The sequence below is a fragment of the Camponotus vicinus genome, unplaced genomic scaffold, assembly GCF_025532165.1.
Source record: "Camponotus vicinus isolate PSW18456_S1 unplaced genomic scaffold, iyCamVici1.0 SCAF_1, whole genome shotgun sequence".
Lineage (NCBI taxonomy): Eukaryota > Metazoa > Arthropoda > Insecta > Hymenoptera > Formicidae > Camponotus > Camponotus vicinus.
This window is the reverse complement of record NW_028141945.1, coordinates 22,693,825-22,718,992: the sequence shown is the minus strand read 5'-3', so window position 1 is coordinate 22,718,992 and position 25,168 is coordinate 22,693,825. Positions and strand designations below refer to the sequence as shown.

General features: G+C 30.1%; 4 protein-coding genes across 18 annotated transcripts in view; 3 read left to right on the top strand and 1 right to left on the bottom strand.

Annotated features, from left to right (window-relative positions):
- LOC145959628 (uncharacterized) overlaps positions 1-4,790 on the top strand; it is a 133,789-nt gene extending 128,999 nt beyond the window's left edge. For 12 of the 14 annotated variants that reach the window (XM_083078658.1, XM_083078646.1, XM_083078645.1 and 9 more), the window contains 5 exons: positions 60-569; positions 746-928; positions 1,296-1,398; positions 1,496-1,630; positions 2,419-4,790. In XM_083078658.1, coding sequence (XP_082934784.1) covers positions 60-569; positions 746-928; positions 1,296-1,398; positions 1,496-1,630; positions 2,419-2,531 — 1,044 coding nt within the window. In that variant the 3' untranslated portion in view covers positions 2,532-4,790. Of the gene's footprint in view, positions 1-59; positions 570-745; positions 929-1,295; positions 1,399-1,495; positions 1,631-2,048; positions 2,124-2,418 lie in introns of all 14 variants that reach the window. The other 2 variants (XR_014435109.1, XM_083078659.1) reach the window with 2 other exon arrangements.
- Positions 4,791-5,337: 547 nt separating this feature from the next.
- Positions 5,338-8,517, top strand: LOC145959625 (dihydrolipoyllysine-residue acetyltransferase component of pyruvate dehydrogenase complex). Its single transcript, XM_083078641.1, has 11 exons — positions 5,338-5,505; positions 5,833-6,014; positions 6,102-6,292; positions 6,438-6,612; positions 6,711-6,883; positions 7,022-7,173; positions 7,256-7,395; positions 7,483-7,659; positions 7,748-7,932; positions 8,016-8,116; positions 8,192-8,517. The coding sequence occupies exons 1-11, from the start codon at positions 5,379-5,381 to the stop codon at positions 8,365-8,367; spliced, it is 1,779 nt and encodes a 592-aa protein (XP_082934767.1). The 5' UTR covers positions 5,338-5,378; the 3' UTR covers positions 8,368-8,517.
- Positions 8,518-9,337: 820 nt separating this feature from the next.
- Pak3 (p21 (RAC1) activated kinase 3) lies at positions 9,338-13,026 on the bottom strand. Of its 2 annotated transcripts, none has more exons than XM_083078643.1 (2): positions 11,439-13,026; positions 9,338-11,381 (listed from the first exon to the last, which is right to left on the bottom strand). In XM_083078643.1, the coding sequence occupies exons 1-2, from the start codon at positions 12,772-12,774 to the stop codon at positions 11,236-11,238; spliced, it is 1,482 nt and encodes a 493-aa protein (XP_082934769.1). In that variant the 5' UTR covers positions 12,775-13,026; the 3' UTR covers positions 9,338-11,235. The 2 variants fall into 2 exon arrangements, with proteins under 2 accessions (XP_082934769.1, XP_082934768.1); XM_083078642.1 differs by having other exon boundaries at positions 9,338-10,403; positions 11,148-13,017.
- A 3,201-nt stretch (positions 13,027-16,227) lies between these two features.
- On the top strand, positions 16,228-24,762 carry Bcat (Branched chain amino acid transaminase). Its single transcript, XM_083078640.1, has 7 exons — positions 16,228-17,890; positions 19,814-19,918; positions 20,002-20,211; positions 20,910-21,140; positions 23,500-23,809; positions 23,932-24,086; positions 24,180-24,762. Exons 1-7 carry the CDS (start codon positions 17,870-17,872, stop codon positions 24,369-24,371), a joined length of 1,224 nt encoding a protein of 407 aa, XP_082934766.1. The 5' UTR covers positions 16,228-17,869; the 3' UTR covers positions 24,372-24,762.
- The last annotated feature ends 406 nt before the right edge of the window (positions 24,763-25,168 follow it).

The window sequence follows — 25,168 nt, the reverse complement described above, 5'->3', positions numbered from 1 at the left end:
TCCATTTTTGTTAATCCTGTTTAGTATTTTACATTTTTTTTTTTTACGTTCAATCGCAGTTTGAAAATCACGACGGCAGTTCCGATAGCACTTTATCACCGTACACGGACAGCCCTACGTCCAGCTCTTATGTGCCGATGAGTTCGCCCAACTATTCTACCGCATCGTCCTATAGCTCAAGTCAGAATCAAAATTATTCGCCGCAAGCGGCAATGGTCACCGCACAGTCTCATTATCACAACCATCCGTTCGGACCACTATACAGGCAATATGACAAAACTGCGACTTTCGCGGATACCGTGAGCTCCGAATTAACATCGTCGACTAACATTGGCGTTCACGATGCGCGACCGGTTGTTGTCGCAACGACGGCGAATGCAAAACAATCCGAATCGCCACAATTGTCGCCAGTATTCAAAAGCGAGGCTGCCAAACAAATTATTAAAGAAATGACGGAGAAAAAAGTGGAAGGACCGAGACGAAGACAAATACCGCGGGAGAAGAGGCGGCACTATACTGTGTCTAGTAGTAAACCGGTGCTCGACTTGGAAGATACTTTCTCGAAGATGGTACTTTTTGTTTCATTCAATTTCCGTTCTTTCTTTCTCTTTCTCTCTCATTTCCCTATCTTTGTCTACCTGTATTTCGCTCTGTCATTTGTTCTCCATTTATTCATATCGTTATATCATACTCGCAGATTTGAAAACTGTGAACTTGTCTAACGAGATTTTTTGATAATTTTCAGGGCATGGGCAGAGCTAGAGATGATTTGGACATGGAAAGAGCACTCAGACCTAGAATAAACGCTCCTGATGTGGTGCGATCAACGCTAAGTCACAAAGAGTTGAAGTATAATGAGAGTACTATAGATCAGCTATTAGGCACGCCCAACAAAATTGTTATTCCCGAGCGATATATTCCCGAACAGGTAACATTAATTTCTTTGAACTGAGCATGTATAAAAAATTATATTGTTAAAAATTTCTAATATTTATACTGTATTTGCAATTACTATATTTACTAAATGCAACTACTATATTTACTATTTGTTAATTTCTTTTAATTCAATACATGTACATTAAAAAAGTAAAAATTATTGGAGTTACATTTATCGCATTTTATTTCTAATATAAAATAGACAACTAGAAAAATTTAAAAAATATTGAAATATTGAAATATGGAAATTTATAATCTTTCTTTGACATATATAAATTAAATAAATTTAATGTTTCAGACATATATTATTAATATATTACTATATATTATTATATATTATTAATCTCTCTCTCTTTCAGACGCCGGAACTAACAGCGGAAGAACAGGAGCAGCGCTTAAAAAAGGCGGAAGCGATCAGGAAAATGCTTTCGGAAACGACCGTGACTGCACCGGAAGGAGGTGGTACGTAATATCTTTTTTTTATAATTATCTTTCTTTTTTTAACATTGAATCTTTAAAAAACATATCTTTATAATCTGTATTTCATTTATGGTTTCAGATGATGACTCTAACATAGAAAAATCAGATAAATTGAAACGAAAAGTGGTGGAAGAAAAGCGACAGAGGGAACACATTCTTCAACTTAATCAGATATTGGCGAAACAAGTGATGGAGAAAAGTAAAATGGTAGCAGGTACGTCAATATTATATTACATAACTTTTGCATGATTTTAATCATTTATACGTAGAGCTATGGCAGCATGTTTGTTTCATTTAGCTTTCAAGGAATAAAGGAGAATTTTTTTTTATTTTTCAAGATCAACGCAATTGCCAAGTTTCCACGTTCTTTTATATCACGAATACAATAACTTTTTTTCTATTGTTTACAAAAATCGTTTTGTTGAATCTTGTTCATCAATTGGACGAATCAATTGAATCAATGTTTATTCAATGGTTCGAGTAATTTACTTTATATTTTTCTCACAGACGCGGGCGCGCATGTTTTACTTGAGTTATGCTATTTTGCGATATTTTAATAGCTTTTGTTCGACACAACGAATATATAGTTTTGTCTTAGAGTGTTGTTTGGATTGTTTTGTGCTTGTGTATAGGTAACCAGGCACACTGACTGACATGCTTACTACATCCTCCTCTATAGGACACGCACGACATATTATCATTTTCAGGTTTGTTTATCACATTTTTCATTTTTGTTCATCTTTTTTCTTCTATTTTTTTGTCCTATCAAGCTATACAAATCAATCACAATTTTACATTTCTACAAATATATGTTTATTAGGCTGAAATTGATATATTGCACAAATTTAAATAATTCATAGGAATAATAAAATGGTAAGAATAAAAATAGATAAAATAGCAAAATGTAACTTCACTTTTAATAAAGCTTTTAATAAAGCTTTAGTACTAATAAAATTTGCAGTACTAATTTTTTTAATTAATTCATCGCATCTTATTCATCAGTGAACGCTCTGGCAACGCTTCCTCTGAAAACTGAATCGAGCTTAGATGATGAAGATCTCTCGCCTGTGACTCCTTTACCACTTTACCAGCAAAGGGAAAACTATTACTCGTAAGCATCATTCCAAGAGCACAAGTAACACTACTGCCAACACAAAGAAGAAAGAGGAAAAAAGGAAACATAAAGGAATCCCTTTCCGAGGATTTAATTAAGAAGCGTGCAAAACAGGAAATAGTTATACAGCAAAAAGTGCTTTTTATTTGCAATTTGAGTGCAATTGTACATAATCAACGACTAAATAAAACGATAATAATAGCTATCATGTTTATTAATAAGGATTCGTAATAAAACAATTATACACGTATGAAGAAATGTTAATTAATTTAAAAGCAGACTGCGTGATCGAGAAAATTGTCGGTTATCAGACTGAATATCTCTCATAATTCTCTTAAACGCTAAATTTACCAGCGTTGCGATTTATTATCATTTTTTATCAATGACATTCAACATTAAATAAGCGTCACTTGTCGGATGAAAATAAAATTTTATCCGCGTGACGAATTACCGGATAATTAATGTCCGGCTTTGGGAAACCTTTTATCGCGTCTCTTCGCAATCGAAAGTTCTTTTTCGAAAGTTTTCAAATCGATGCGTATTTATAAGTATACAAGACTATTCTCGATTGAGAGAGAATCTGATTTGGATATCGTTATTCGTATATCTCGTTTTAAGTATGTACAATCATTTTCACAAACTTTTATATCGACACAAGCGAGCAAACTGCGACGAAATTGCGTACTATCACCAAAGCCTGAACGAAGTTAGTATCTTTAGATTTATAATGGCACGCGATAGAGGCTCTTTATTTCAGCAACGACAAATCTGAAAAAAGAAAGAATTATACGAGTAACTATTAAAATGTCAAAAACGCTAAAATATCGAGCCTCTCCTAGATTTTATTCGCCGAACTCGATGACAACGGCACCCATCGCGAAAATTACCATGTAATTAGATTGTGTAATTAGATTATAAGGAATGCATGATATACATACGCTTTTAAAGCGCCCGTTATATATATACATATATATATATACACAATTTTTCACGGGTCATTGTAGCATGGCATATTAATGTTCACAACAGTCGTAACAGTCATAACGAGTGCCAAATTCCTCTTATACTGGCGAGCAACAACGAGCGATTGAACAATCGTCAATTAAAAAATCGTATCGATTGGTGGAATCGATATGAGCGAAATATTGCAAGGATATCGATACGAGATGCGTTTACTATAAAAATAAAATTCGCGACAAAAAAAAAACGATCGTACGCATTATTATATAATACTTTATCATCGTCATTTTGTCAATATATCATTCTCCTTAATTCGTATTTCATCGATGTTTCCAATCGAACTTGATCCCTTGGGCCTACATCTCATGGATTATCTCGTGGATTAACAAATGCAATTTTGGGACCCAAAGTTCGAAATATTTCAAAATATAAATATATAAATGAAAAAAATTTTTCAAGAGCATTTTCTCAGCTAATCTAAATTTCGAATTAATTATTAAACTGTCGAAAAGACAAAAAAAAAGTAGAAATTTATACATTTTGAAAATATATCCTTTCGAATATATATATATATTTTCCTTTCTTATTGTTAAAGAAAGAAGTTATTTTTCAATCGTTGAGCGCGCGTGCGATAAAAAATTCGATACGAAATCAGTGACTGGGAAAAGACGGGGAAATCAATGCTGCGTAATTATATAGAAATAATAGAGACTGATTGAGACTGACCGAATGATCCACGGGATCCTGTCCGATGCTGCGGGGATGATTCTCGATTCTCCTCTACCGCCCTTCGACGCATCCTACGATTTGGCACGCGCGAACCGAAGACACTTAGCACAAGTTTTTATATAACGATAATCCAAGCGCGCGTTACACTAACGTCGTTGTATAGCACATACTTGTAACGTTAACGCGCATCTATTGTACATAATCGTGCACAATGTAACGCGATGCACTCTCGATAAAACTGAAAAAATACGCTCTCCCTTTTGAAAACGCGACGCGCTTCGCCAAAGTTCACCATCGACTTCGAAAATTGCGAGATGGTGGTCGATTATCGAATGTCGACACTATCGATAATTGCCGCCATCTTGCGATACCGATGCAATCGAGTGCGCGCATTTTGATTTCAAAAGGTTTCGTACCCCTAAAGTCCTTCAAACGATACGTTATATCGCGTAGGACACTCGAGTATATTCATAAGCGATTGATACTATTGAAAAAGTGCTATGCGAAAATTAATCACGAGAGAAAAAACTGTTATTGTTATAATGATGAAATAAAAATAATACCGCAAAAAGCGACGAAGCCATTTTTAATCCTTCGCGATCAAATAATTTCGATTAATTGAATTCAAAATTTAATAAAACATCTTTTCGAAACGTAAGTAAAAGTTAATGAGTATTTAATTAATGATTTAAATCAGTTGTACGATTTTGTTATCAGCAAAGATTACAGAAATTTCGCTCAGAAATGATGTTAATTTTAATAATTTCTATTTTTGTTTACTCTCTTTACTCGCCACTAAAATATTTATTATTGTCTTTTCGTAAATTATATTTTTCATTATTTTATTGCAAATTTACAGAATCTTATTTTGATTGAAACTTATATATTATTTGTTATAAACATGTTTTCTTTTATAAAAGAAATAATATATTTAATGACATAAAAAAATACTGTAAAATATGAATAAATTTCCGGAATACATATATTTTGTTATTTTAAATTAAAAAAAAGTTTTATTAGAAAAACATGTTCTTTAATAAATATATATGTATCTATGCATATGAAGAGAGATCAAAGAGGTCAAAGAGGTTGGAGGTCGTAGTTTCGAGTGGCTCGTAAAGATAGATCAGGCGACTAGGCACGAGACACGACGTGGAAAATGGCGCATATAATAAGATCCAAACTTATGCTCTTGTCATTGAAATATACCAGTTGTGTCGCACCGCGTATTTTAGTGCCCTTAAAACATCAGCGATTATGTTTCCACACCACCAGGATTCTCGACGGTATGACATTTATTCAGAAATAACAACTTTTTTCCTGTAATGTCAATTTCGATTTGGAGGTTATCTTTTAAAAGATATAAATTTGATTGAAAGAATCTGTGAGAAATAAAAAGTTATCTCGTTCACAATGTAAATACAAAAAAAGAAGAATACGAAAGATACATTTGTGATACAATATTTAATAAAATAAATTTTTTGTAATGCTTGTTTCAAATAATCTACATATTCTTGATTATGCAATCACGTTTTAATTTATATACATATTGTTAAAGATATCTGTTTCTACATTTTCACAATAACATATTGACAAGAGATATTTTCTTTCAGTGAAGGGAAAAGAATTATTAATGCCTTCCTTATCACCTACTATGGAAACTGGTACTATAGTAAAGTGGTTTAAAAAGGAAGGCGATAGTATTAACCCTGGCGATGCTATTGCGGATATTCAGACTGACAAAGCTATTGTCACAATGGAATTTGACGACGAAGGTGTATTAGCTAAAATAATTGTAAGTCGAACCATTAAATATAGTAATAAGTAAATCATGTTGAAGGAAATTGTATATAAAAAAAATTATATGAAATATATTATTTAGATACCTGAAGGAACAAAGGATATCAAAGTAGGAACTCTAATTGCTCTCACTGTTGAAGCTGATGAAGATTGGAAGTCAGTGGAAATGCCAGATAAGTCAGTGGAGCCAGCTCCAAAAATAGCAGCAACAGCAGCAGCTTCTGTTGAAACAAGTCCAGCTGTTACAAAAGTTGAAGCACCACCACCTGGCCAGTATGATCCTTTAACGAGCGCATTAGTTATAAATTTCTTTAAAAAATAATGTTAAAGTCATGCTTATATATTTTTATGTGCTTGAAGGTCTTGCTCAAAGTTATAGCATCAAATTGCTGTTGAATTATTCATCTGTTATTTTCAGGCAAAACATTCCTATGCCTGCCCTCTCACCGACCATGACAACAGGTACAATCATAAAATGGCTAAAGCAAGAAGGTGATGAGATACAACCGGGTGATGCATTAGCAGATATACAGACAGATAAAGCTGTTATGACTTTTGAATTAGAGGAAGAAGGTGTACTTGCAAAAATTCTTGTATGTATTAAACTTTTTTACATTATATGATATATAATTTTACATAGAATATGTTTACATTATTTGTTCTTTACACTATGTTTATTGCTGTTTATTAGGTTCCAGAAGGATCTGAGGTGCAAATAGGACAATTAATAGCTGTTACAGTTGAGAAAGGAATGGATTGGAAACAGGCTGTTATTCCAACATCGACAAAACCAAGCTCAGCTGTAGCACCAAGTTCTGCTCAACCAACTGCAACAATTGATGCAAAACCACCATCGAGTGAGCAGTATGTATATTGTGATTTCATTATTTTATGTAAACCAATTAGTTTTATTTATTCTTCTCTATCATTTTCAAATTTACAAACATAAAAAACTTTTATTTTGATGTATATTATAATCATCTTAATACATATATTATATAGAGTATATGGTTTGGCGGTGAAAAGATTGTTAGAGGAATACGGTTTGAATTCTGATTCAATCAAAGGTACTGGACGTACAAATCGTTTATTGAAAGGCGATGTCCTTGCATATATTCAGGCGCATAGCATTCAAAAAGTTGCACCTAAATCCGGTAAATGTGATACTACATTAGATCTTAAATGCTATCTTTTTTTGGAGTAGTGTTGCTTTCATTTTATGAATATTTTTTGCAGTACCAGCTCCAAAGACTGATAAAGCACGTTCTCCTAGTCCAGCAAAAACGTCCGTTCCATCTGGTCAGCCGTCTCCGTACAAAGATATCGAAATATCCAACATTCGCGCCGTTATCGCCAAACGACTTAGCGAGGCAAAAGTATGATATTACGAACATTTGTAAACTCAACTCAATTATTTCATATTTAATTTAATTAAAGGAACTTTTTAAACTCTTTTCTTCCAGAGAACTATACCACATTCTTACGCGGTTATGGATATAACTATTGATAAATTGGTCGAGCTCCGTGGAAAACTAAAGACGGAGGATATAAACGTATCAATTAATGACTTTGTTATTAAGGCTGTCGCTCACGCGCTTGTCGAATGTCCCGATATAAATACATTGTATAAAAATGATCAAGTTAGTACGATTATTTCATTTATTACTGTAATATAATTGTGTAAAGATATATAATTTAATTGTAATATAAATAATCGATTCTTGTCAGATTATTCGAGTTCCAAAGGTAGATGTATGTGTAGCGGTCGCAACACCAACAGGACTTATTACACCAATAGTATTCGACACTGCCACTAAGAATTTAACAGATATCTCTAAAAACATTCGAGAATTAGCCGAAAAAGCGAGAAAGGGACAGCTTAAACCGCACGAATTTCAAGGAGGAACATTCACGTAAGTCTCAACTAAAAATACATAAAAAGAAATCATAAAAAGTACAGCAATTTTTGTATTAATATACAAATTTTATTATGTAGAATTTCAAACTTGGGAATGTTTGGTATCAAGGAATTTTCAGCAATTATAAATCCTCCGCAAACTGCTATTCTTGCTATAGGCTCGGGACGTGAAGAGCTGGGTAATTTTATTAAAAATATTTCGTACAGCATTTTTTTTCTCTTATAACTAATAATATTTTTGTAACTTCTTGCAGACTCTTCATTAACAAAGCTAACAAAAATGACAGTGCAACTATCTTATGATAGACGGGCGATCGATGAGGATCAAGCAGCTAATTTTCTAGCTATTGTGAGAGCAATGTTGGAAGATCCAGCTTTTCTAGTAGCTGGTAAGACACAGGCATTGAGGTATAAACGTGATACATATTAATTATTTTTAATAAAACAATCGAAAGTGTTTATTGCAAAAACAGCTTGTTCTCTTGTTTGTAATGAGAGAATTAAATATCATTGTTTTTTATGTAACATTGTTAATGCGCTTTTTAAAACATAGGGATTTAAATAAAAGGAAGAAGCTCAATACTAATTTGTATTATTGTATAATGTATATAATTGTTGGCTGTTTTTGAAATAAACAAAAGAATTAGTCAACAACAGTTATGCTTTTCGGATATATTGTTAAATATAAAAAGCTCAATTTATACGAAAACGTTGCAAATAATTTTATTTATTGCTGTTATCAAACTTTGTGAAATATCAAGGATATAATTTATATATTTATACTGCCAAAAAGAAAAATATTTATAGGACAGTCAATATTTTATGGACATATTTACGTTTATAGTATTTGTTAATTAATAATAATTAAATTAAATATTAATTTCTCTTATTAAATTGTCAAAACATTTATTATTTTACAGTCCAACAATGATTAAATTACTTGAGATTAATATCAAAAAGTTTAAAATAAATAATAAAGAATAAAAATTTATTTTTTATTTTCTGCATTTAGATCTTTATTAATAAATTATTAGAGCATTATGTAAAAGATCCATCTTTTGTAAATATCTGCAAATTATTAATCTTACGAGATATAACATATGGAAATTATATAAATATGTACAAAACACATTTTCTCAGTCAATATTAAAAAATATAAATATGTAATAAATATTTTTATTACATATAATTACATTAATGTTGAAATATTTATATTCAAATTCTGAAAAAGTTTATTAGGGATAAAGTATATGATTTCATTTGATTCATTTATTAATTTTATATATATAATTAAATGACTCACAGACACACATTTGTATATAGTATAATAAATCTCTCCCTGACGATTTAAATAGAATTATTCGGGTAGTTTAAAGATGAATAAAAGACAAATTCACATCTTGTAAATAAAATATTTATTGCTTAGAATACCTGTGATATATTTTACCATATTGGTAAACATTAATCGTTTTCCTTAATACATAAAACAATAGTATAGATACGAATTTTGTACAAATATTTTTATAATTTTTGTTTCATAACATCATATTTTATTATAATTGATAATAATATTTTTTTGTATGTGCCTGTTGTATTAAAATTATTTGTTTGTTAAGGCACAAATATTAGAGTACTTTATAGGTCCTTCACATTTCATTGGCTTTTTAAATACTTTTTGAAATCTATGAGAATATGTATATATATATTCTACAAAAAAAATATATATACATATATATTTTACAAAAATTAGAAAAACTTACATAAAAACGATGATATATCTCTTATTGAAAATCGTGCAAACAATTATAATGCTATTTAATATTTGTTTATCAGTACATGTTATTTTTTAATGCTTCACAGTTGACAAACAATGCTTGGCCGGCTTATATTATACAACATGTAGCAATTGTACTTTGAACTATTGTTTCCAAATTTGATATTTTCAATACATGATAATTTACAATATAATTTTTACGGTATGTGGTATAGAGCACAAAAAGTATAGTATGACTCAACTTTCTTGCTTATCACAGTCGTGTGATTTTATATATACTTGATATTACTGCTCAAATTTTTATATCTTAAATATCTAAACATTCATTCTTTAGAATAATTTCATTACATACGTATGCATTGAATTTAAACTTTTTTTTAAATATTAATTTATATACATACATACCAATTATAAAATAGCTATATGAATATTTGCTTGAGCAATATTTTGCACTCTTACATATAAAAGTTTTCAAAAAGAATATATATATTATAAAAGTGTACAGGTAAAATCTTATAAAAGTATATATGTATCTCAATAATCTTAAAAGAAAGCATTATACAGTTGCTGTGTGTCACATTTGATTCATAATACTTCATTTTAGACATTATTTGCTTCATGATATTAAAGGGATTGTGCTCAATTCCATACTCAGCTTTCCGTACAATTCATACTTTTAAAAATAGTGCTTCCTACACAATTAATAATGATTTTAATTTCTTGATACATATTCAATTATTTTTTTTTTCTTTTAAAAGAGCACAGATAAAATTTAATGTTTAATTTGTTGACAACAGAAACAATATAAATGATTCTAATATATTGTCTTCCTATACATATTTTTTAATATTTCTGTTTCCACAGTGATCTAAGTACAGTTTAAAAAAAATTATAAAATTCTGATATGCATAAATATGTTTTTTATATGATCAATGTTATAAAAAAAATATTTTAAATTATATATTACACTCATCTCTCCCCAAAAAGATATAAAAGCATTCTATTCACAATTGCTTACAACTAGAATATTTTGTTGCTTTTATTGTTTTGATATTGAATTTGCATAATAACATATAGTGCATTAGTATTATTAAGAGAAAAATACTTGAATAAAATCCTAAATTATAATAAATTGTATATATTGCACATAACAAGATAGCTGATTTATTTTACAAGTTAAAATTGAAAATAAATTATCTCCATAAAGTATTTATATCCACATATTATTTTGCCACAATAATTATAATATAATTAAGTAAAACAGATCAAGAGAATAACTAATTGGATTCTTTCTTTCTAAAAATAAAATAATCTTAAAATGATTATCGAAAGTGCACTATATGCTTTGGTTACACAAACCAGCATAGTAGGGTAAAAATAACAGGCAGTCATATAAGCTTAAAATTAATAATTAAAATATAATAATCGTGAAATACCTTTTTTTTAGCCTTCAATATAATATAAAGAGTAATGGAGCATGAGTCAGTATTATGAATGCGACAAATTGGAATTCTGTAGAAATATTTAATTGAACGCTTTCTGGAGAATTTTTTGCGCTGCACGAATCAATGGAGTAAGTGTAGATAATTCCGCACAGTTTTCTAGGAATGGATGTGAAAGTAATTCATCGGCGGTTGCTCTCTCATCTACTTCTACAGCAAGGCACCTCTCTAGAAAATTTTGGAACGTTGGACTGAGATTATCCCATCTTGGAATGGATGGTTTACCAATGGCAGCGATCAAGTATAATGCTCTTAATGGAGTTTCTTTCATGTAAGGTGGTTCTCCTTCTATCATTTCGATAGCCATTATGCCTAATGACCAGATATCCACTTTCTTGCCGTACTGTTTTCTCGTAACTACTTCTGGTGCCATCCAATATGGAGTACCAACTACAGTCTGTCGTTTTTCATCACCATCGATATTAGCACAAAAACCAAAGTCGGTAACTTTCACCGCACCATTCATTCCCAATAGCACGTTGTCCGATTTAATATCCCTGTGAATAATACCTTTATTGTGCAGGAAGTTTATCGCTTTGAGGACTTCTCTGCAAACGGCTGCAATTTGAACTTCCTTCATCACAGTCTCCGTGACCACATCTGTAAGTGGTCCACCTTCCAGCAACTCCATGATTACCCAAAGATGTTCATCGACAAGATAGGCATCGAGGAAATTCACCAGATTTGGATGATGAAACTCTTTGAGGATTTTGATTTCGGTTAATATCAATTCCTTTTTCGGCTGCTTGGACAAATCTATATCCTTTATGGCTACTTTCTGATTGTTTTGTAGGTCGGTAGCTATGAACACAGTGCCAGAAGCACCCGCACCCACCTGTTTAATTCTTTCAAAGCGTAAATAAGGATCTCCGCGTTGGCAGATAGCCCTCAGTTCCTCATATACTTGTTCGTTACTGAGTCTCATACCGATACACTCAGTTTTTCTACGCAGGATAGGGCTCTCCTCGATTCCGCTCGACGTGACATCTTTCTCCAATGATAAATCATCGTCTATCTGATACGTATTCAAGTCCTCTAGTATTTCGGTGAGCGTTTTATCCACCCGGTCGTTGCACTTGCGCGGCGCCGGTTTTGGTGGCGGTTTCGGTGGTTTGTTGACCTTTGGCGGCAACTCGGGTAACCTCTGCGCTTGATCGTCCGTCGACTGTCTCTCGGAGATCAAGATGTCATCGTCGGAGTCATTCGACCGATACTTCTTGGTCAGGATATTGTCGATCTCCTGTGACTCTTCCTCGATCAAGTCTTGCGTGACGAATGGCTTGAAGACCTCTTGATCTGGCGGCTTGCGCTTGATCGAATAGTTGTAAAACTTGATCGCCTGGAGCGCGGCATCAGGATGCTCGTCCTGCTCCGATTTGGAGATCTGCGTGTTGAGCAAGCGTATCCACGGGTCCGGCAGACCCTCCAGCTGACCAGTCTCCGCATTCTTGCTCACGTGGAACTTGTGCGAGACGTTGGTTGGCAAACCAATCTCCGCGGCTACGGTGTCGACGGGAACGCTCCTCTTTTTCGAGAAGAGCTTGGTGAGACTGAGACTCATCTTCGCGTTCACTCCTGCGGTCCTCTCCCGTGCTTATCTCGCGCTCGATTCTCGAGAATAAAAAAAAGAAGGGAGAAGATACGGACGAATCGCGGGATCAAATTACGATAATACTCGTGTAAATTAATCTCATATCGCTAATATATCGTGAATTCTCACGCCCGATTACACGCCGGCAGACAGGACGAACATGTCACCAGTCACCAAACATGTGATGGCTCTAGTTGGTATCGCGAGAAGAATTGTTCGCGAGAAAAATCGATTACTCGCAGTGCGTTCGAGAGTTTGAATATTTGAATCATTGGTGTGTAAAAAGATATAGCTTATACCTTAAACTTATATTTATAATAATTTTTATATAATATTTGTGTTTATTTATTCGCAGCGTGAATCCATTAAATTTCGCATGAATAATAAAAAAGTTTCTTTTACATTTAATTTCCTCTCGCATAATAAAACATATAAAGGTTTTCTTCAATTATCTTAATATCGCTAGTAGAGATAATCAAAGGAATCATTAAAAAATATATATAATCGACCAAAACTAGCCAAAATTCTTGTTTATTTATTAAAAATTACGACGTTTCGACCATATGGTTATGGTCCTTTTCAAGTATACACTGGAATATTGAAATCGATAATTTGATTTTTTGATTTTTTGACGGTTTGAATAAAAACAGCAATAGACATGAATTGACTGTGAACAATTTGAGTACATACGGTTCAGATAAAAGAGTATAACAATGTAAATCTTAATTTTGTAAACTCTACATATCACAATTACAAGATCATTAACGTCTTGCCACATTTGAAAAAGAGAGATAAAACGTTATGTCAGTGTGAGACTTCGTCAAAAACTGAATATGTTAAATCGAAAATAATAAACTACACGACCTTTATTATTTTGTCATAGATGTTGTTTAAGTTATCCGTGTCCTTCTGTAGGTTGATTGAGTTATTGGATTTTTTAATATAAAACATTTCAGCAATTTCTCTCTTTCGCACATATTTCTCATTGTGTAATATATTAGGTTTCGTCCAGTCAAATTCGTGTCCTGATTCTAATCTATGTTTACTTATAACGGAATGATTCATTTCATGCAATTTTATATTGCTCTTTTACTCGAGTAAATGCCTTTATGTTTGTTCAATATATGACACATTACAATTTTTGCAATTTAATTTTTATACAACATTTGTTTTATCGTTATTATGTAAAATATCCTTACCATGTTTTATTAAGGTATTTAGTTTTTTTGTTATTTTATAGACGACGTTAAAGCCACTGCCTCGCAATAAACGGCACAAGTCATTACTCACATCTTTAACGTATGGTAATGAAATAAAAGATGTCCTGTCGAAATTTTATCTGAACCGTATCTACTCAAATTGTTCACAGTCAATTCATGTCTATTGCTGTTTTTATTCAAACCGTCAAAAAATCAAAAAATCAAATTATCGATTTCAATATTCCAGTGTATACTTGAAAAGGACCACAACCATATGGTCGAAACGTTGTAATTTTTAATAAATAAACAAGAATTTTGACTAGTTTTGATCGATTATATATATTTTTTAATGATCCTTTAAAACATATAAAGTTATTTATTTTTTTATAAATATATATAGAAACGAGAATCGTCCGAATGTTGCATTATATTTGATAATAATAATTCGAATAAAGATTTTTCTTTTATGAAGGGGATTATATTTTGCATATAATTTTGTCTTACAAATTTATACTTTTTCTTCTTCCATCATTTTTATAATAAATAGGAAATAATGTCGGAAGTTTTTTAATTTACATACACTACTTAGACATTTTTGCAATTATACTTGCGTTCAAATTGACTTTTGATGAAAGTTAATTTTAAACTAATCATTACAGATGCATCTTAATTTCGAACGAGTATATTCCTTCGCTATAAATTTAATAGTGAAAGGAAGAAATTTTGGACTCAACGTTTTGCGAATTTGTGTATTTTTTTAGTGAAAAAATTGTACTTTATATCGTTGCAGTCGCGGAAATAAAAGTGTGTATATTACATAAGATTTGTTAGTCAGTATAGGACGTAATAAGTTCTCCTTCTCTATTCTTACCTTTTGGCCTATGTTAATCTGGATATTCTCTGACTCATACGCAATTCGCAATGACATAAAATAGGTCGTTGGCATATGTTTTCATCCGTCTCAATCCTGTTCTTATCATAAATAGTGTTTAAATGAAATAATGGATAAAACACGTATCACACAGAATGAATCACATCTATCACGTTTGTCTTCGTATTGAAATGCGTAAGCTAAAAGAAAGCCGCCGAAAAGTAAATTTTAAATCAAATATATTGCGGAATTATATATTATAAAAATATTTCTATATAAAGAGAGAGAAGAATTTTTTTCACAGAAAAATAAGAGTAAATCGTTGAATCTTAAAGGATGTAACCCTCCTGTCTCTTCGATAATTATATTAATTTTGTATTTATTCTATATCTTCGATAATTACGCGACTGTATTCAATTCGCACGTTTTGCATTAATTAATTCATATTGCTGGATTTTGCATTTTGCATGGTTTTTATATTAGACACAAAGATCGGTCTATATTCGTATAATTACGCAATCACGACATTGATATTTGAATAATATATTTCCTGATTTATATGTTTCCTGGCGTAAGAGAAGAAAAAAATGTATTTTCGACGTTGGAATTATCATAATTCCGATTTGATAATAATGTATAAAACTCTCTAGAAGTTAAATAATAAAAATAAAATTTTCTCTCTTTGATATCTTTTTGATATTTTAAGTAAAATATGAAGCCTAGCTTTACAAGAATAATTTTCTTTATCTTTTTAAATAAATTTAATAATTTTAAATAATTTTACTTTTTAATAAATTCTTTGATATGTATAAATTCTCCTTGAGAGCTCTTTTAAAAATATTTAACTTAATTAAAAACGATATATATATATATATATATATATATATATATATATATATATATCTTAATTAAAACGATAGCTAAGAAAATCCACGCAATATATCTTAATTACATTTGAAAAGAATTGATAAGTTTCCTTGTGCGAATAGCATAACATAAAATGCCAAGTTATTTCAAGTCATATGAATACGCTATATTTTTCATTAATTGTTAAAATCTTCTCTGCGCTTTATCACTTATCACTGTTATTATAATCTTTATATTATCATATTCTAGAAGATAAAAAAGCATGCCAAGTGCACATAATTATAATCAACAAGTCTCAATTTTTTTTTACTTTCTTTTCATTCTTATTTTACCTTTGTTTTATTCGTTATTTTATTTTCGAATGAAAATAAAGGAAAAATTAAATGAAAGGAAACTTATCTCTTGAAATAATAAGTACACGATGAACGTTCATTATGGAATATAGTTCGTCGAAATACTTGACATAATTCAGCTACTATATTTCAGAATTTATTTATATGTTTTCTATTTAAAAGCAGATATTTTAAATTACAAATTTAATAGGCTTTTAATATTGTATTTTATACAATATTACGTGAATAAGTGAATAAATGAGAATGCATCAGAATTGAAAATAGGTGACATGGTGATCGACCGCATCTCTAATTTATTTATGCATTATGCTATTCGCACGATATCGTCACGATTCTGCGTATGGCTTTTGTTATATATTTCGCTTTATGTTTTTTTAATTTATATTTTTTTACTTTTTTTCGAATCTGTATAAATAAAACGAATTTTATCCATGAAAATTAAACATATCTCATATTTTGTTTAATTCAGACGGAATAAAAAATAGTATTTTTAATTTTAGTGTTTTAAAGAGACTATAATTTACATTTAAACGCAATATGTTTTAAATAAATCTTTTTTTTTTGCTTAAAGCCGATAAGTCTTAACTCTCTGCGCGACTAATTATCTTCCTCTTGCAAATGTGTGTACTCTTGTACCATTATTGATAGTGACTTGATTAAAGAAATTAATGCTCGGTTGTATTCTTTCATCTTTACCTTTTTTGTTTATTTATACTATTCATTAAACCTGTTCTTTCCAGATTGAAAATGAAAATATATGTTAAATATGAATAAAATAAAGTCACAATAGTATAAGCCAACCATTGTTACATATGTATTGACGACGCTGTTGCGTTGGAAAAGAAAGAAATATAGTATCGAAAATCAGTAATCTCTACATACATTTTATTAAAATATGTCGCTATGTCGTCATTTTCTTTGTAAACTCTTCTAGAAAAATCATAGAAATTGCGTCGATCCTTACGTATGTATACGTATATGCGTACAGACCACGCCTTCATAAATATTTATCCATACATTTTTTAAAGAAACGTACGATAACTCGTGTTCTTATTAATAACAACACGCATGTTGTCTTCTCCGGTTATCGGGAGGAACGCGCGATTATCAACATGTTTTTAATAACCCGTTTCTCAAGCACGAGCTTGTGCCCTGATGCAACTTTCCCTCCCCTTCGCTAATCGCGCGATGCTGCCGTTGGTACGACATCCCCTTCTCATTCACGTAAAATCATTTCATATTGCCCCCACTCATTGTTAGAAACCATCGACAAAGTCAGTGATTCGATTAGGAAGAAAAGAAGGAACGCGATTTTCTCCTTCCATCTACCTATTGCCCCCTCTTTTACGCTCTGATGATAAATAAAATATTAACCGGTACTTAATTCGAGCACGCTGTATTGTGAGTCAAGCTACCGAATCAACAATCAGTGAGCGAACATTCTAGACAAGTAGAAAAAAATATTCTTGTTTTTCTACTAGACAACATTTTAATTACTATAATAGTGTGTGCGATTCATTAAACTTTATAATAATAGTATTTTAGAAGACTCGAGCTTTTTCAGTTTGCGATTGTCCTCTCCATTTTTCTCATCGATACGTACGTGAAAACCAACGGTAGACGTGCTTATTTTATTTTTTAATTTCTTTCGGACAAGACCCTCCTTGCGAATATACGCGGCAAAAGAATGTTCAGGACAGTATAAATAAGTAATAACGATCGTATAGTCTCTGTTGATCCTCTTCCCACACAGTCCGTTAGTTATTCCAGTCAACATGGTTCATCTGCGACGCAAGGTAAGCAATATACCTTTACAATTATATATATATTTTTCCCTGAGCGAGATCGTTGCACGAGGAGTTTTTTTTGGTAGCGCGTTTTATGTTTAAGTAAAAAAGTTGAGGATCTAGAGTAAACGAGATTTAACAAAAAATATGAATATTTCGAAACGCAATAAAAAGGAAGGTTAAAAGATCGTGTTACGTGCCTCTTTTATTACGTTTTGTTATCATCCAGATACCATATTGCTTTTATCATGAATATTTCGTAAAATTTATTATTTCATAAAATGTAAAATTAACACAAAAGCTTCCAAGTTTATTCCTTCTTCGTCACTTCGTTAAATCTCGTTTACTCGATTATGGATAATTACATATTTCAAATGACTGTAAATTCGATATTCTTCTTTTATATATTTTTTTTCAACCTTTCTTCACTTTTCTCCACATTTTTTTTATAAATGTTATCTTTAAGTATATAAATTAGATTATATAATGAGCATTTACAAATCATTGATAATAAAGGTCTGCGTATTGCGTCTTTGCAATTGTCACGCAGCATTACACGTGCTTCTCTTCGTCACGTGCTTTTAATTTCAATCAAACTTGAGCGCATTTAAATAAGACAATAAGTTTGTCTTATTTAAATTAATTAAACTTCTTTTATACGGTGGCTACGCATAGAATTAAGAATTAAATATATGTGTATATTCCCTTCGTCGTTTGTGTAAGTATGTTACAAAGATATACGAAAATGTGTGTGATAAAGTATAAAAAGATTAAAAATAAAAAATAAAATGGCTAAACTAATATTTGCATAAAACAAACAATTCTTTGATTTAATAAAATTACGTTTATTCGCGCATGATTTTCGCATTGAAATATCACACGAGTATAAATTTTACTTGTACTATTGACCTTTAGCGCTACACTTCCTTTATGCATATATCAAGAACTTTATATACAGGGTGTCCCGAACTAACGCTTGATATTTTAAAGGCAGATTCTCTTTCCAATTTAAAAACGATTTTTCCTCAGCGAAAATGTCGCGGCACTAATAGTTTTCGAGTTATAAACGATTGAAAATAGAGGGTTTTTCGCAAACTAAGGCTTATGGGAATAAAATATTAATAAAGTCACATTCTTTAGTTAATTTTAGGTAGAGTTTACTTTAATAGAATTTTAATTTAAGGCTTAGTTAGAAAGATACATGATGACAAAAATTGGGAATATGCAAAAAATAATGATCTCCCTCAACATTTTCGCTGAGAAAAAATCGTTTTTAAATTGGCCAGAGAATCTGCCTTTAAAATATCAAGAGTTAGTTTCGGGACACCCTGTATATACTATAATGTCAATCATTGATTAACATCTTGCAATTAACATCGCGCAAAAGATGCCTTTTCTATGGTTATTATACATTTTGCATATATATTAATGTGCTTCCATCTTTTCCATTAATCATTAAATTCTTCTCAATCTTTTTCGTAATCATCAAATATATCGCTAATGAGGTATAGATCGAAACGCTTATTACGAAATATGTATCGTGTCAAAATGATAACGAAATAAGGGCAACATCCGTTGAGATAAACTCATTTGATAACAATTTAATCTAGTGAAACCAAATTCGTTAGAAATAGAGAAGAGAGTAGTTGAAACACACTTGTATATTTTTATACAGCTACTCAAATATTAACTTAATTTATAATTAAAATGATTATCAAGTGATACATTTTATTAATAAGAATAAAATTATTCACTTTTTCTTGTTCGATAAAACAACGAATTTTACTAGTTGAATTAATCGTCAACTTTTGAATATTGTTTAGAATTTTTGATTTATCGAATATCGTTTATGCATTGTTTACAGATATAAATTAATGTATTGTTATTGCTACAGATATAAATTAATGTATTGTTTACTATGTTTCTATATAGATTTTATCCTTTGGAAATCTCGTTAATCAACTACAGAATGTAAGGTGGAGCTCTTCTTTAAAAATTAAAGACAGAAAGTCTGTACAACCGCAACGTTCTTTCAAGGTATTTATTTTTCGATAATAATAATTAAACCGTTATGTTATTTAGCATACATGAATGAAAATATCACTATTATACACTTGCAGTATGCAGACTTATCAGTCTGTCTAGCTGGCCCAGATCAATTAAATCCTAAACCTGATGTTAAGGAACTTTCATTTGGCAAATATTTTACCGATCACATACTTAAAATACATTATTATGAAAACATGAACGGTTGGCAAGCTCCAGAAATTATGCCTTTTGGAAATTTAACTCTCCATCCAGCTGCCAAAGTATTACATTATGCTATAGAGGTACATATAGTTTTATATTTTATTTTATTATAGCTATAAAATTAAAAAAGATAGAAAAACAATATTTTTTAAGTATTATATATCATTATCTCTTTAATATTTCTTTTATTTTAATAAAAAAGTATTTTTTGATCTCATTAGAGAAAAAAAAGAAATTGCCATCTATTTTTGTTTTACAGTTGTACATAATGTATATAATATATAATATATAACATGTTATATATATGTTATATAATAGTATATAATATTATATAATGTTATATAATATATATAATATTAAATAATATATATATGCACATAATTCAATAGCTGTATACGTGCTTATAATCAATCCTAATTTTAATATTTGTTATTGATGTAATCTTTAGTAGAAAGCATAATTTATGAGATATAATTATTCCCTAAATTATATAAATAAAGCTGATATAAACCTCCTTTTATCTGATAAAGTTATTATTAAGCTTCAATAAAGGAGGAAATACATTTGAAATATTCTCAATTTTATCAAAAATATCCAAGCGATCAAATCAAATCAAGACTATTATATTATCATCTCTGATACTCATAATTTAAAAAACATATTTGAAATTAGGAAATATATAAAAAAATTAGATTTATACGTATACTGATATTAGAAGAAAAACCCATGTTATAATTCAGTTTGCAACAGATATAATAATACATAAATCTTTCTTCAGATGTTTGAAGGTATGAAAGCTTATAGAGGTGTTGATGATAAAATAAGATTGTTTAGGCCAGAACTAAATATGGAGAGAATGCTTCATTCAACATCGAGAATTGGTTTGCCTTCTTTCAGAAGTGAAGAATTAATTAAGTGCATTTGCAGATTGATTAGTATAGATCAAGAATGGGTGCCACATTCTACTACTTCTAGTCTTTATATTCGTCCTACGTTTATAGGGGTTGATGTAAGTACCATTTTGTATTATTATAATGCTCGAGAGAAAAAAGGAATAATAATCGAATTACGTGTTCTGTTATAGTATTTAAAATTTAAATTTGCATTACAGTCATATTATAATCATAGGAATAATAATCGAATTACGTGTTCTGTTATAGTACTTAAAATTTAAATTTGCATTATAGTCATATTATAATCATATTTTACAATATATCATGCAATGCATAACCGTTAAATCTCAAATGAATAATATCACTTATGTCACAGACGTCATTGACGACATCTACAATATGTATACAGGAATAATCATTAGGTATTTCTCAATATCTAGTGATAATACTTGATAAATAAATCTTTTGTTTGCTTACATGTGTACATGTGTATGAAATGATATACGTTCCTACAATCGTATTTTAATTTACTACAAATACGTACAAAAATTTGTTCTTTCTTTTCAATAGATTTAATATAGCAAGTGTAATTTTTATACATTAATAATTAATAATTACTACATGTTTTAATTTTCGTTACAACTTTTTGCAAGTGAGACATAATAACTTTTTATTATTGTTCTTTAAATATATCACGTGAATAACTATAACATTAACTTTACACGCAAAATCTCTCTCGTTTAATTGTAACGTTCTGACTTCACATTCAGAGAAACTCCTTCTCTTTTCGTTATCTATCATAGACATAAAATTTTGTCTATGTTATCTGCTTTATATTAATCACTTGCCTGAAACATGATATTTGATTAATAAAATTGACGCTGATGCAATCTTGTCCTAAATATAACAGCTAACGCAACAACTTTATATAAATATTATATTATATAATATTATAAATACACTCACCCGCAAAAAAAACGGGCCACTAAATTTTAACACAATTTTTTCACATCTTCAAATAGCGATAAATCAGCAAAAAATCATCGTATCGAGATGAAACGAAGCTCAAATTAAAGCTCGAACATTTCTCTTAAAAACCAAGGAAACCAAATTTGAATTACAAAAAATGTTTTATAAAATGGCGGACGTTGGAGATAGCCTTCGAAAAATGGGAAACAAAATTTTTTTTTAAACTGTTGCGTTGCTCAGGAGAATCGACACGCTAATACACAAATGTATGAGTTTTGAAGCTCATTTATTTCCTAATAAATCCATATTTTGAACAATTTTTTACGACCTTTTTTAATAAAGTTATACCGTTTTAAAGAAAATGTTGCAAAATGGGCCTTTTCTTGTAAAATTTGCAATTCAATAATAAATTATTGAGAAAAACTTTTTCATTAAAAGAAATTAAAGTGTAACTCGACCCAAGATGCTCCATATGGTTGGATTTAAATCTTGCGTGAGTGCGGGTGTGTACATATGCATATGCGTGTATCCTGGGCTTGGCATTATCTAGGGTCAACGACGTGGACGTGGCAGAAATCTGATCCCATGTGTGTGTGTATGTGTGTGTGTGTGTATGCGCGCGCGTGCGTGTGTGTGTGTTTAATAATGCGTATTGCCTTCTTTCGCATTTATCAATTCTTCGATTTGTTGGAGCATACTGTTAATCAAATTTCTTCCTGTTTTAAATTGTTCGATTCCTCTTGCAAAGCGTTGCGGTGAAAAGGCCCATTTTGCAACATTTTCTTCAAAACGGTATAACTTTATTAAAAAAGGTCGTAGAAAATTGTTTAAAATATGGACTTGTTAGGAAATAAATGAGCTTCAAAACTCATACATTTGTGTATTAGCGTGTCGATTCTCCTGAGCAACGCAACAGTTAAAAAAAAAATTTTGTTTTCCATTTTTCGAAGGCTATCTTCAACGTTCGCCATTTTATAAAACATTTTTTGTAATTCAAATTTGGTTTTCTTGGTTTTTAAGAGAAATGTTCGAGCTTTAATTTGAGCTTCGTTTCATCTCGATACGATGATTTTTTGCCGATTTATCGCTATTTGAAAATGTGAAAAAATTGTGTTAAAATTTAGTGGCCCATTTTTTTTGCGGGTGAGTGTATTATATAAGATATACAACAATAACATCATAACTACATATTTATATATAAAATAATACATAAAAATATGATCTTAAAAGAACAGTAATTTGTAACGTTATATTTTTATATTTAAATATTTTAAAGAAATACTATAAATATATTAATAAAAATACTATAAATAATACTATAAAAAATACTATAAATACTATAAATAATACTATAAAAAATACTATAAATAATACTATAAAAAATACTATAAAAGAAATACTATAAATATTTTAATAAAAACTTTTTATTATTTAATATAAATTATTTATAATTCTGAATTTTTTTTAATCTAGTTTAAACAGACGTATTTTATTTTCTTTTAACAGCCTACGCTTGGAGTTGTAGCCTCGGATGCGGCTTTATTATATGTTATCTTGTCTCCCGTTGGATCTTACTTGAAAACCCCAAAGCAGCAGCAGGGAATTTCCCTGCTTGCAGATCCTAAATTTACGAGAGCGTGGCCCGGCGGTTGCGGTAACTCTAAATTCGGCAGCAATTATGCACCTACGATTCAAGCGCAACAGGAAGCAGATGAAAAAGGGTTGCATCATGTACTTTGGCTCTTCGGAGAAAATCATGAACTCACAGAAATGGGCACTATGAATGTTTTTATAGTTTATATAAATGATAACGGAGGTAAAAATCATATCTTTGTAGTCATATTATCTTGTATTATAAAGCATATATATTTAGAAAAACTGTTGACGAATTTTATTTTAACGTCCAATTATTATAGCATATTTTTTAATTTCTTACAGAGAGAGAATTACTCACACCGCCCTTAAGTGGCTTAATCTTACCCGGAATTGTAAGAAATTCGCTTTTAAGTATGGCAAGAGAATGGAACCAATTTAGAGTTTTGGAAAAATCTATCACCATGAAGGAAATTATACAATTACTTTCAGAGAATAGAGTAAGATTTGTGCATGTGTATTGCGCAATGTATCATTTTTTTATACAATAATCTTACACCGTTTATCTTAATCAATTCTTTTTTTTTACACAGTTGTTGGAAATTTTCGGGGCAGGCACAGCAAACTCAATCAGTCCCGTATCTGATATTGAATTTCTGGGTCAACAGTTGCATATACCGACAATGGAGCAGCCCGAACCAATTTATCACATGCTCAAAAAACATTTACTGAATATACAGTACGGTGTTATACCTGAACACCCATGGAGTTTAATCATCGAATAAAGTTAAATAAAACACACAGAGTGTGTGTGAGATAGCAAATATGTTTGCAGAATTATTTGATTTTTCTGAATATTTTGAACATTATATTCATAAAACATATGACATTTTTTTAATGATATGCAGAAAATGTGAGTTAGATTATAATATTTATTTATATTTGCAAGATATTATATAACGTGCGCACTTGTATATACTTGAAGGAAGTCTTCTATAATTTGAATTTATATTGCGTTTAAAATTTTCTTTAAATTATTATTGTAGAAAAATATATCGTCTTTTTCTACAAGATAATTGCATGTAAATGTTATATATATAATATCGTCGCAACACTGATATATAGACGCTGATATATAGACTGATATATAGAAATATATATTTATGTACAGATTTATATATTTTTGTGTATATATATCTTCAATATACATATGTTAATATAATTTTATTACGATGCACTATGTTAAGTAATATATCTCTTTCTTCTTTTTATAAGAATGATTTTAATAATATATTATATAAAGGATTGTATGTAAGATTTATTCTTATACATTACTATTGTGCATTAGAACATTATAAAGTGCACGCTATTTAGTTCCTTTTATTATATATAATAAATATAATTCGAGAAAATATATATATATATAATCATTGTATGCGTATATATAAACATATATAATATATTAAATATATATGATACATGTATATAATTATATGCATATATGTGTATTTATATAGTATTTATACATACATATATAAGAAGAGAAGAAGTTATTGCAATATAATGACAAATATTCCTTAAG